This window comes from Cupressus sempervirens, chromosome 7, assembly GCF_028749045.1.
Source record: "Cupressus sempervirens isolate cs-2001-9-10 chromosome 7, ASM2874904v1, whole genome shotgun sequence".
NCBI lineage: Eukaryota > Viridiplantae > Streptophyta > Pinopsida > Cupressales > Cupressaceae > Cupressus > Cupressus sempervirens.
Genome location: NC_143124.1, coordinates 799117437 through 799132001, shown reverse-complemented (window position 1 = coordinate 799132001; position 14565 = coordinate 799117437). Strand labels below are relative to the sequence as shown.

General features: G+C 36.5%; 1 protein-coding gene across 2 annotated transcripts in view; it reads left to right on the top strand.

Annotated features, from left to right (window-relative positions):
- The window catches only part of NFXL2 (NF-X1-type zinc finger protein NFXL2), a 133489-nt gene that overhangs the window by 92998 nt on the left and 25926 nt on the right, over nt 1–14565 (top strand). For both annotated transcript variants that reach the window (XM_089793043.1, XM_089793044.1), the window contains exon 11: nt 6904–6985. In XM_089793043.1, coding sequence (XP_089649169.1) covers nt 6904–6985 — 82 coding nt within the window. The remainder of the gene's footprint in view (nt 1–6903; nt 6986–14565) is intronic.

Here is a 14565-nt window from a genome sequence, read left to right as displayed (position 1 = left end):
CTCTAGTGGACGACTATCTACTTCTAGCGTACGATGTCCACCCTCCTGCATCTCAGTTGTACAGGTATTGTCGTACAAGATTCCTCTAATCATATAGATCCCCCGACTGTATGAGCATCTCCTTCTGTTTCATTTGTATGGGCATCTCCTTCTGTCTCAGTTATACTGACCTCTACCTTCGTCTAGACTCTAGCCGTATAGGCATCTCCATGCTAAGTATATTGCTTCGTTTGGATTTCAGTCTATTGTGGTGTGGTAGTTGACAATCGTCCATCAACTGGAAGAAATGCAATATACACTGATGTTCCTTTGAAAGTGCTTTCAGCCATATGAAATTCATCTTCCTGGGATGTTGAAGAGGATTCCTCCGTGTTTGTATCATCACTTTCTGCTTCATCGTCATCTGAACATTCGTCCTCCTCGGTTTCCATGTTTGAATGGAAACTTCCTGTCTTATTCTTTTCCTTCAAGGTTTTCCACTTCCAACTCCAATTGTGTCTATGTGCAACCAATTTGTCATTGCCGACTTGTAGGGCTCTACTCTATTGGCAGTAATAAACTTCCCCCAATGTTCTGGAGAGACTTGAGTACAAAGAGCTTCCAGGAATAGGGCATTGGTGTGATGAGGCATATAAAAAGTTGTGTTTTAGCTCCAAGATCTCCTTTAATCTTTTTGAGAGAAGTTGCACCCAATTGTATATTCTCCCCATGTTTAGTCCATTCACTAACGATAGCATCCAAATGGCTATGTCGGAGGTTCTACTCAATGCTATGAGTTTACCCTTCATGAAGTCTACAATGCACCTCCACGCTCTAGTGACTATAAGTCTTTTTCAACCTTGGCTATTGTTCTTACTTAGAATGCTTTCCCACTCGACACGATCATCCCTGCACATTAATCCCGACCATTTCTTCTTTTCTTCCATAGTCATTTTTGTTGGTGTTTTTGCTGGGCCCTATTGTCAGTTTGGAACTTCTCTTTGGCTGAATAGGAAACTATAATATATTGTTGGAAATATTAGATTACTGATTTGTGCCCACTTTTTATCATATCTAACAATCATTGTCCTAAGCATAGGCTCAAACTCCTTTAAATCAACAATAGGTATAAAATTAATTTTATGTACCTCTGCCTTGCATAGGCCCTCCTCCAACACATGATTTTCCTCAACATCCTCCCGCCAGATTCGACATTCACAAACTACGAAATCAAAACAAAAATGGGTCCAAGATATATTAAATCAATCGGCCCATTAACAATAGTTTGATTAATGATTTATTTTATAACGGGAACATTACATCATTGTTCTCCTTTGCTTCTTGTTTTGCTTTTTTGCGAGCACCGTTTGGTATTCCTGTTGCTAGTAGTCTCCTTGATTGTAGCATTCAGCTTGGACCCTTTTAGTGGTCTTTTGTTGGACATTAATAAATTTTTCTCTCTTATCTTCGACAATGCTAATTTGGTTCTATCTAGGAAACCCATCCATGAAGGAATATGTTTCAGGACATTCTGCTAGAATGATATCAATAAATGGGATTGGGAAGGGATCTTTTATTGTTATTGCATTTAGACTTCTAAAATCCACATAGATCTGGATTTGGTTCCCATCTCTTTTCAACGAAATAACTATAGGTAAAATCCACTCATTGGTTTGCACCTTGAATATTATACCTGCATCCATCAAGATGATCCCCTCTTGCACTTTTGCGCATAGCTCTGGTTCATCTGATCGGGTCTTTTGTGGACTGGTCTTGCTCCAAGCATGAGGGGTATTTGGTGGACGCATAGTTCTGATGGCAACCGCTTTAAGTCCTTATATGTCCACGCGAACACGTCCTTATATTCTAGAAAGAGTCTAAAGGCTGCTGCTTTCACTACAGGGTCCCAGTCATCTCCTATAAGAATCTCCTTCCGATGGTTTTCCTCCCCTAGATTCATCCTTTCCATTTTAACTTCATATATTTTTCTTTGTCCTTCTCGAATTTGTGAGCCCAGGCACCATCAAGTTTGTACATAGCTTCCTTATACTCCCCATAGCACCTTGGATATTCTTACTGGGATTGTGCGTCCTCAATGTGCAACATATTACATTTTGGTTGAAATACCTCATAATCCCCATTTGCTAGTGGAATAGACCATTGAGGGAACTTATTTCATCCTCTGAACAATCTCTGAGTCGTAATATACCTTCGTCATCTAGCTCTACTCCTGCACCATCCTCCTCGACTTTTGAATCAGATGCCAACTCTTGACTTATAGTTTGGTTCTGCAGGTCAATTGTATACTTCTGTACATCTACTTCAATGGAAATAGTATTTTTCTCCAATTGTTATTCGCCTTCACTGTTACCAACCATCCTCTCCCTTATAGTGCATCAGATCCCTTCTTTTCTAGAGTAATCACTACAAAGTCTAGGAAGAATTGTTGTGTGTTGATAACTACTTTCTGTCCCATTAGTGTCTCTATAGGCTTGATTTCGTGTTGGTCTGCTTCTACCAACTGAAATGTAGGTGGCCAAAGAGTCGTCTTCCCTAGGGCCTTCTAAATTTCTTCGGGGAGGACATTGACACCCGAGCCTCCACTTACAATAGTATTTGTCAACTTGCATCCCATTATCTCCATTTCTACCACAGTAGGTGTACTTCCCACCCCTATGGTAATTAAAGTGTTAGTGTCCTTCCCTACCTTTGCTTGCATCTTCCCCTCCTTCGGTTTTTCTTCCTTTGTACTTCCCCTTTCTGTTATCACCACCTTTAGCTGAGGCAATGTTTCCAAGAGATTGACAACCTTCACTGACACAGTGGCCTCTAGTACTTGTTGCATGATGTTAATTTTAGATACCGACCTAATGGAGGGATGTTTAGAGGAACTCACTTGTCCTTCCTTCACCATGGTATCTTGAATATCTCTCCTAGCCTCCTCAAATGTCTCTTTCTCCACACTTGCATCTGGGTATGTAAGTTCTTTGGCTTGCATGTTGGTAATGGCTAAGACTTCCCTTCCTTGGTTTGAAATTTCCAGCATGTTCACTCTTTTTTGTCTCGAACAGTTGGCATCCTGATGTTTACAAGGTCCACACCATTTACAGAGCATTCCTCCATTTTGTCCTCCACCTTGACAATTGCGAGAAAAATGCCCCCATTCATTGCATCTTCGCATTGTATTATGGGACACCCCTTGGCATCATACTGGATTGGTTGTGAGGTGTATTTTTATTGTTATTGTTATTACTTCTCCTGTTATTCTAGTACCCACTCGGCGATGCCTCCATGTTTGTGTTCTGTAGGGGTGTGGAGGGTGGTGTGGATTATTCACTTGCATAAAAAATACCTGAGTGCTTCGTGCCTTTAAATTATAAGGACATTCCTTTATAGAATGTCCTAACTCTTGACATATATCACATAATGCTTTCCTTGGGCGATTGTTTGTGGTGTGTCCTTTCTCATTGTCAGTACACTGTAGTTCCTCCTCATCTTTTCGTTCTTCATTGTTGTCCACCATTTCTTTCATCATCCTCATCATGTCCTTTCGTAATGCCTGGATTGTTTTGGATTTGTCTTTGCTTCCTTCTGAATTCTTGCTTTTTGAGATTTTTCTCACTTTCAATATCCATGACATGAGTGCAGACATATATTTCTGTTACTATCTCATGTCATCTTGTAAGTGTCTAAACTCTTCTTCAAAAGCTGCTTGGAGATCCTTCCATGTTTTCTTTTGGGTCTCCAGTTTCGTATATCAATCAATGGCAATCCCCCTTAGGGTAGCCGAAAATGCCTTTAACCATTCGTCCTCATCATTCTCCCTGCTTGCTTGCCATATTGTTATACAAATTTTGCAATGTTGTGCCAGATTGTCTGACCCTCCTCTTGTAAATCTTGGGAGTTTTTGTTTGTCCATCATTTCGGCCATCTTGGCTCTCCCCCTCTTCAATTGAGTGTTCATATCCAATTGGTTTACTCCTTGAGCACTTACCCTAGGTCTTTTTATTTCTCCTCCTTGTGCTTCTTCTATTTGACTAGAGTTTCCTTCATGGGTTGAGCGGTATCTTGTGTGTGCTAATGTTTCTAGATTTGGCCACCTAACCCTTGTTTCACGTTTCTCCAAAATTACTAAGTTTTCTATCCCTCTTATCAAGTTTTCTTCTTCTTGGTTCAATACCTTTAATAGATCATCGCGACCTTTGAAATGGCGATGCCTTTCCTCTTGCCCCCTAATCCGTAAGGCCTGTTGTAGGGCTACTTCTTACCCCTCAGTTTCTTCTTGTACTCACCTTGGGTCCTTGTTTGGAATAAGGGGCATTAATTGTTTTACTGTCTAGATGTCCTTAAATTTCCCTTCTCTTGGAGTTCACATGCGCTTCTTTTCGCAAAATGTTGGTGTACTTGTTGCCTTTGTCGCTTGCACTTTGGTTCGTTCTTCCTCCACTCGTATCAAGTTCCTTGCCAACAATTGAGGTATCTACCCAAGGAGATCATACATTGCTGGTGGAATTGAAAGTTTGTCCCATATCGTGCTCTCAGGAATTGCTCTCTATCGGGCTTGCTTTTGCACATATTGGTCCACATCCCACACCTCTACCACATCTCGTATTACTTCATCTTCCCTTGTTATTTCGTCTTCTTCCCCGTCACTGTGTGTGACTTGTACTTGTGGCAGGAATGGTTTGCCCATTAGTCTGTCCTGTTTGTGTAAAGATCTCGACGTTCGAACTTAGGCAATGATGCCAAAAAATGTAGCATGGCCATAGTATAGTAAACCAGAACATGAATTCAATATTACTAGTATCAATATATGCACTTATTACCAAAGACAAACATATCAAGTATGTGCGAGGGAAAATAGTATTCTTTATTTCTTACCAAAAACCAAGTACGTCATTCATGTTCAAATGTTCTTAAATAAGTGCTTGGTTCGTTAGGGAGACCAACTGACACATCCCCTTGCTACCTAACTACCCAGACCCACCACTAACTTTCTTTAATTACATTATTGTTTTATTTTGCTCTACATTCTCACTTTTTTTCGTCTTGCACTCAAAATTTGCATCAAGACCTTGTTTTGCTTGATATGTGACATTTGTAGGGCATAGGGTGCACATGGCGCTCTTATTTCCTACTTCTACCAAATGCTATTTGAAGTTTTAAATGCGACCGTTGATTTCATTCAGACATTAATTGCATTTAACCTTCATGCTTCCAACTATAGTGTGCAACTTGTCCACGCAAAGTCTTTCAAATGTGGCATTGTGATCAAGTATCAAATCTCCAAGAGCATCATAATTTAGTCAGTTAGCTTTTTAATGTTGAAATTGTGAATTGATAAGTGATGCTAAGTTGCTAACCATTTAGATAGAGTATTTGCGATATGCATGAAGTTTTCTGTAATAAAAAAATGGATGAAGTTTTGAATCTTAAATATAGATTGTTTCAATCGTAGTTTGCAAACTCTCTGAGTTGCTGAGTACTCTCTTGTTTTTCCTGGGCAAGTTTCCACAAGTTCAACTCTTGAGTTTTTTTAGACACCAAAAAACATGGGTAAAAATGTTGATTAGTCCCTGTAAAAGTTGTTGACATTGTTGACCGTTTTTTTGAAATAGAAAACTGGTGATTAATTGCAACTGATCAAAATTTTTTGCAGATTTTTGCTTCATTGCTTTATAGTACTAAATATGTTAAATGCACTATCTGGCAGAATTGTCAAATCTATTTTTCTAAGTTCCTTAGTCTTTTCAAAGGATTTTGAAAATAGCTATGTTCCACGGAGTTTCCGGGACTGGGACGTGTTTCCGGTACGGGTACAGATCAAAGCCAAAATTTACGGGAAGAGACGTAAGGGAATAGCTATTAAAAAATAGGAGAATTTTTATATATAGAGAGAGAATTCAAATATTAATCTTATAACATTGATAAACCATTCACCATAGACATTTTAGAAGCTCAATGCATAGCAAATTAACAAAATTCAAATACTTTCATTGTGAAAATATGGCGTACATATAGTGAAAATGCTCAAAGGCTCTATGCATGAAATGACATAAAATATTTAAATGTAAACAATGGACATTCTATTATAACTAAATACTTAACAGTAAATACTAAACAAGAAGTCCAACTCCATAATCAGCTGTTCATAATAACATGAAAATGTAAATACAATAACTAGACTACTAGACAGTATATAGTATATACATAGGAGATCACAATAATATATAGCTGTCCATAATTAGTAGATGGTATGTCTAAGAGTCTAAATCAAGTGAATTTGATGCCATAATTTTCTCTTTCAACTATTGTTTAGTGTTCACTCCTTTGACTAGTTGCTCCTTCTCTTGCTGCTCTTCTCCTCTGCAAATGTGAAAATGATTTTTTTTTTTTTTTTTTGGTTATTTTATGCTTGGACTAGGTTTTGGTATTGTTAGATGTGGTTTGGGTGTCCTTGAAGACCAGCCAACCTTGTTTTCCAAATTAAAAAATGTCTTAATGATTTAGCATTGACAGTCCAAAAATTGCTTGAGCCATAGGGGACAGCTAGAAGTACCTGGGAGAGGTAGGGAACTTCTAGCCGTACCCTAGCCATACAGGAAATTCCCGTCCCCGTGTCCTTGGTATGGGTTCAAGCAAAAAAAAAGGTGGGTACGTGTCCCCGTGGAGCACTGGAAAATAGTGTTTCTTAGAATATTCAATATACAAACTAGAATAGCTGACTCTTTAATCATCAGCAAAAGATATGTACACATTGTACAGTTTTAGGTTTTTTTTTCTTCAGTTTGAACATTGGATATTGTTTTGTCTTTTTCAAGAGATCTGTGTAAGTAGGTTTCTATAATGCTCCTATAGTTGAAATTTTCCTACGGTTACTTTCTGCACTGTGCTATGTGTCTCATGGATTTCTTGGTCTTTTAGGAAGCTGCCAAATTGCACACATCTTTGCCCTGAGATATGCCATCCAGGCCCCTGTCCATCAGCTCAAATATGCCGTAAAAAGGTGAGCTTTTGTTACCGAATAATCCATTCCATAAGATTTTTACTATTTCAATATGTTCCTGCTGATTTGGTATACATTAACTCTCTGATAATTTGTACATGCAAACTGTAGACATTTATAGGATCTGAAGTACTCTTTACAGCTTATATGGAAAGGGTATAAACAGATACGATGGCAGAAATATTTTACAGTACAAATGTATGCACAAAATGCAAATAGGAGAAATGCACTGTTTGCTGATTTGAAAGTTCTCGAAGAAAGGCATTGTTTGTTAATTCTATCTATTGTTTTCAGATTTCATTCATGTTCTCATTGTTGTTTTTATGATCAGGTTAATAGTAATACAGATATACGACAATTCACACAATTTAACACAGCATATACCCTGAAAAAATCTTTTAACTTGAATGTGAAAAATCCAGCAACAAATATCTCTAATTGTATAGAAGTAATTGATTACAATATGGTCTAATTCAAGATCATTCACATGTCTGATCTGCAACAGTAATGATAATGCTGAATACAATATATATTGGATCACTGTAGATGAATGATTTCAATTACCTTTTATAATCAATTGTTAATGATTTGCAGCTTCGGTTGGATTAGTCCAATCGATGGAATCTAATACATATGTAATCTATAGATCTTGAGAAATTGATATCTATCATTATTTGTATTCTGATCAAAATAATTGTCATGAATATTACCAAACATATTACATGATTAATAATTATTAAGTTAAACCCCACCCGCTCCCCCCCTCTCTCTCTCTCTCTCTAAGTGTACACACACACACACACAGATATCATTAAACATATAGTTATATACATATATATAATATGTATATTATCTAACATAACAATTTTTAATCATGTAATATGTCAATATTGAGGATTGACTTATCAAATCTGAATATATTCATTGCTGTATTGATTATATGTAATCCATAGTAACTATCAATCTGAATATTATCATTTGCACATTTGCATGTTACATTATGATTATTAACTTACATGAGACCTCGATAATAATTGACCTTGTGAATCATAACAACAGCAAATTAATCATATTTATGAATCGGTACAAACTGGGACATGTCTTAGTTAGAGACATGTCGCTACATGGACTTTGATCCATGTAGGGACATGCCTCTACCTGAGGCATGTCTTTATATATAGATATAGATATAGATATGTATGTATGTATATGTATTTGACATTTGTTGATCAGCAAGTATCTTGAAATGTACACAAATAAAAGTAGTGCAATTACAAGGTACTAGCTCCTCAAGATTGCCAAAAATTATACTTAATAAACTTCTTTCATCAGTCTGAAATATTTTATAAATAACAATATTAGAATCTTTGTTAATCAAACATTTTGAATAATTATTCTAGTTATACTAGTGGATTGAGAACAACACAATTGAAATAAAATTAAAAATTACCTACAATCTAAATCTGATTAAACTTAGCATGTTATCACAGCCAATCTAAGGAAGATCCATATCAGATTTATAAAGAGATTATCTAAACTGCCTTTATAATTCTTTGAATATACAAAATGGGAAATGGTGTCAGATTTCAAAATCGACCTGAAGGATCATCAGACTTTTTATTTTGGAAATTTAGAGTAATGCTTTTCGTAGAAGAACATGAGTTAGAATCATTTGTGGAGAAAGAAACTTCCATACCTAGTGAACACAGTGAGAAACATCAATGGATGAAAAACAATAACAAAGCAATGAAGATATTGTGGATGCTGTAAAGGATCATATAGTTCCAATTATATCCTTACTGGATACTGCATATGACGTGTTCACAACCTTAGAGAACATGTATGAGATAAATAATACAAGCAGAGATCTTTCTCTTGAACAACTCCATCATGTCAAGATGAGCAAGGGTGAAACTATTACATCATACTTCATAAGAATAATAGAGTTAAGAGATCACTTATCCACTATTGGCCACACAATTGACAACAAATAATTAATGATGTTGGCTTTTGACGGACTTCCTACATTTTCGGAATCCTTCATACAAGGAATAAGTACTCAATCTAAACTTCCTAAGTTTGATCATTTGAAAACTGATTGCATTAAAAAATGTATGCTTAAAATGTGGGCACACTTCTATGAGTCATTATATAATTTATATCCAAGATTGCTCAAAAATGAGGTCTCGAATGGCGGCTCATAGCTCTCTATTCATGGAGTGCAAGGGTTTGTAATGGAGGCCCTCAGTTTGACCTAGTTTGTGCCCATGCAAAGTCTTGGCTTATTACTAGGGGGATAGGGTTAAATCCTCAAAATGAAGATATTCAAGTCCTATGCTCACAAGAAAGAGAAGAAATGTAACTTAAAGAGGAAGAAAGGAAATGGTTCAAATGGAAAGCGCCCATTCAAGAGAAAGAGGGACCTATCTAAAGTGCTTAAGATGTGATAGATTTGGTCATCTTGCAATGAAGCGTCTAAACAGGCCTAAACCTCAAGCTTCCACGTTGAAGTTAATAGAGTGAGCTCGGATAAGGACTTAGAAAGACTTGTGTATTATGCACCCCTTTCAAGTCAAGTAACCAACAATCTAAATACTTGGGTCATAAACAATGGAGCATCTCATCACATGATAGGATTCAGAGAACACCTAGATCGTCTTGTGGAAGATTTAGATTGTAATCTCCCCATTTTTGCCCGCATTATAGTTTCAGAGATTAGCCTATTATTGTGATCCTCATAGACTAATTATTGTGGATATAGGGTCTTCTGAGGCAGTGGCTTGTCTTGGGAAGGTCTTATCTTCTCCACAATTTAGTAAGCTACAGGTTGGTCTTCGTTTGGCTTAGATTGGATTGTGTTTGGGCTTAGTTTTGTGTATTGACTATTTGTGGTAAGTTGGGTGTTGATTGAGATGGACCCTTTCGTTTTTTGAAAAGTGCATTTGGTCACATGGAGAAATAATAGGTATGACTCCTTTTTCAAACGACATATTTAAATGATGAGTATTTTGGGAGTTATTATATTGTTAGTGGCCAAATTATTATTAGTTTAATAAATGGCTTATTATAAAGTTATAATTTCAATTGAGTTGAGAGTTGAGTTATCATTGGAAAGAGCCATTTATTAATTAGTTAAGTCAAGTTAAGTGAAAGAATATAATGGAAGCTTCTAATTAATGTTGTGTGGTGAATTCTTGAGCAAAGTTACATTTTGGCAACAAAAAGGGCATATGGAGGTTATAAATACAAGCCCATTTGTTCAGAAAAGTACGCTTGAATATTTATTTGCTTTGTTGCCTTTGTGATTTTTCTTAGGTCTGATTTTTGTGCCCTTGCTGGAGTATAAGGGTCTGAATATTGAGTTTTTACATTGGATCTACAGCTGAAGTATTGTAGGTTCAAATCTGAGATTTTGTTCTGAGTTTGCATTGGCAATTGTGCCGAGGTGTACAATTATTACTTGCATTTTCTGTTCAAATGGATTGGCTGATTATTGAAGGGTGGCATTATCTATAGGCAGCGTTTGGTTAGACGAGTTTCAGATTTGCACAATTGGGAGGCTGCGATTCATTTGGTTGCGCTGAGACTGGAAATTGAAGAGGCACGAGCTATAGTTTGGGGTTTATATTCAAATCATGGCAGTGATTTAGAATTTACAAATTGGCATCATTCATATTGCAAACAAAATATGCAGATTGACATCCATCCTGGCATTACATTCCAAGTTGTGTTTGATGAGGAAGTTGGTTAGTTATTGTATATTTCATTTTCAGATTTATTGTGTCACCCTGCAACACTATTGTGTCATGTCCAATAAATGAAAATTGTGCTAAGGCATTTAATAAAGTGGGGAGTTGCTCGTTAATTGTTTATCAATATTCTGATATCAATTTCCAGTCAATTTGTGCATGTATCAAATTATTGAAAGAGTGGACAATCAATTCCCATATTGATATTATATATGGTTATGTGCACGTATCCATCTCTAGTTCATTTGCTTGAGTTTCGAGTTTACTTGCCAAGTTTTTGACGAATTGTCAAACATCTGAATAATTGATGTATTTTGGAGTTATAACCAGCTAGGGGTTATCACAGTGGTATCAGAGCAATTTTTTGCTAGCCTGTAAGAATTGGGCTTAGTTATTATTTTGGTTGGTGCTTACTTCTGAGATTGTCAGATTGATTTTGTGATTGGTATAGTGACATGGATGGTAACAGGAGATTCATTCTGGATAGATATTATACTCATAGGGGGCGTTCTTCTCCGCCTAGGGATGGAGAATCTGAGATACAGGGTATTGTGAAACAGTTGGATGTGCTAGTAAATGAGTTGTATCAAAATCACAAACGACCCAACTGATTTCAAATCCGAGATTTGAGCAAAGCATGATATCACTTTTTCGAAGAGTGAAATGTGATTATATAATGGTCGCTACAAATGTGCGGACATTTCTTATGAGACACCACATAACTTAGACACAATGAATATGGAATGTGATGGGAATTCATGTCAGGTTGACTTATATGATACAGTTGTTGACACGAGTTCTCAAAATTGTGCATTTGATGGCGACGTAGTGATAGTGGGATTAGGAGCATGCAAGGATACTATTATATCAGCAACCACTTCTGTGTGGGTTGAGCCATCCAACAAGGAGTTTAATAATTGCATGCAAGTGTAGATGTGTGCTTTGATGATAGTACACTTGTTATTGATGATGAGGTGAGTGATGTAGTGACAGAGTCATGTTATACTATTGATCAACACAGTGTTGATGTTCACTTCATGGACAATCCTATGTTCGACATGGATGCACCATTGTCTTATGACAATCCACTATTTGAGGTTGATGTTGATTAGTCACCTGAGTGGATTTGGGCTTAGTTTTCACCATCTACAAAGAATCAGTTTTGTGTTGTTGGTCTTGATGATGTTAGTGGTATTTAGTTGGTTCAATGTTGACAGGGGTGTTACATACTTCTTCATTTGGGATCCCAATGGAGGTTGGAGTTCACTGTGTTGTCGGATTGTTTGAAGACAAGCAATCTCGGGAGGGAGGACTGAATGTCCCCATTTTTGCCAGCATCAGAGTTTCAGGGATTAGCCTATTATTGTGATCCTCATAGGCTAATTATTGTGGATAGAGGGTCTTTTGAGGCAGTGGCTAGAGGGTCTTATCTTCTCCACAATTTAGTAAGGTACAGGTTGGTCTTTGTTTGGCTCAGATTGGACTTCGTTTGGGCTTAGTTTTGTGTACTTACTATTTTTAGTGAGTCGGGCGTTGATTGAGATGGACCCTTTCTGTTTTTGGAAAGTGCATTTGGTCACATGGAGAAATAATAGGCATGACTCTTATTTCGAATGACATTTAAATAATGAGTATTGTGGGAGTTATTATATTTTTAGTGGCCAAATTATTACTAATTTATTAAATGACTTATTATAAAGTTATAATTTAACTTTATAATTTCACTTAAGTTGAAAGTTGGGTTATCATTGGAAAGAGCCATTTATTAATTAGTTAAGCCAAGTTAAGTGAGAATTTAATGAAAGCTTCTAATTAATGTTGTGTGGTGAAGCTTCTTGAGTGAAGTTACATTTTGGCAACAAAAAGGGCATATAGAGGTTACAAATACAAGCTCATTTGTTAAGAAAAGCACACTTGAGTATTTAATTGCTTTGTTGCCTTTGTGATTTTTCTGAGGTCTGATTTTTGTGCCCTTGTTAGAGTATAAGGGTCTAAATTTTGAAATGTTACATTGGATCTACAGTTGAAGTATTGTAGGTTCAAATCTGAGATTGTATTGGCAATTGTGATAAGGTATATGATTGGCCATTTCTTCTTCTGTTTTATGGTGGCTAAGGAGAGTTTTGTGTTGAAGAATTTCACTGGCATTGAAAAAAATTATTAAATTTGTACCTACATTTTCTATTCGAATGGATTGACTGATTATTGAAGGGTGGCATTATCTACAGGTAGCGTTTGGTTAGATGAATTTCAGATTCGCACAATTGGGAGGCTGCGATTCATTTGGTTGCACTAAGATTGGAAATTGAAGAGGCACGAGCTATAATTTGGGGTTTGTAGTCAAATCATGACTGTGATCCGAATTTACAAATTGGCATCATTCATATTGCCAACAAAATATGCAGATTGGCATCCATCCTAGCATTACATTCCAAGTTACGTTTGATGAGGAAGCTGGTTAGTTATTGTATATTTCATTTTTAGATTTATTGTGTCTACTTGCAACACTATTGTGTCATGTCCAATAAATGAAAATTGTGCTAGGGCATTTAGTAAAGTGGGGAGTTGCACATTAATTGTTTGCTGATATTCTGATATCAATTTCCTTTCAATTTGTGAATATATCAAATTATTGGAAGAGTGGAGAATCAATTCCCATATTGTTATTATATACAGTTATGTACATCTATCCATCTCTAGTTCATTTGCTTGAGTTTCGAGTTCACTTGCCAAGTGTTTGATGAATTGTCGAACATTTGAATAATTGATGTATTTTGGAGTTATAACCAGCTAGGGGTTATTACACAGATGAAGAAGTCACCATTGGAGATGATTCTATCCTGTGAAAGGGATCAAAACTTGCACTATACATTTGAACTCAAACATTTCTCTCTAGCTAACAGGCATATTATTCGTACAAGGTATCAAATGTAATAGCTTGGTGCAAGAACTCAAAACATTAAGACAACTCACATTATAGGGGCTCGACATGGATGTTTATACAAACTTTGCAATACTCCCTCTCAAGCATTAATTTGTGAATCCTCCGATACAAGTGAGATTTGGCATAGAAGATTATGGCATCTTCAATATCATGCTCTACTTTGATTTAGAAATTGGTAAGAGGTTTATCTCAAAGAACCAAAAATCGGAACCGGATCGGAATCGACGAGGCCTACTTGAATCGTGAGTCACCTATGAATCGGCTATGAATCGACAAGGTGAAAAAATTTCTTGAAGTTCAAAGATTTTTAAATTGGTGATTTCTGGCGATTTTTTACCAACTTGCCAATTTTTGGGGCCAATTTTGCTGTTTTTTGGCGATTTTTGGCACAAAAATTGACAACTCGCTGACTCATCGACTCACCATTAATCGCATGAATCGCCTGAATCGCAGCGATTCACGTTACTCTAGTTTATCTAAACTTAATCAAGAACATGAAAGAACTTGCAAAGGGTGTGCTATGGGAATGCACACAAAAGACACCTTTCATAGTAGTGAAAATAGATCTAAAGATGTGCTAGAACTTGTTTATTCAGATTTATGTTGATTAATGATAGTAACGTCTTTAGAAGGATTTTTGTACTATGTTATTGTGTAGACGACTATCCTAGGAAGACATGAATATAATTTTTTAAATGAAAAGAGTTTGATGAAGTCCTTATGAGGTTTAAGGAATTCAAGGCTCTACTAGAAAAAATGTTGGGTAAAGAATTAAAATCCTAAGATCATATATTGGGTGGGGGGGTTCTTGGATATATCTCTGATAACTTCAAAGCCTTGTGTAATAATGTTGGGATTAAGAGGGAGTTTATTGTTCCTTACAATCC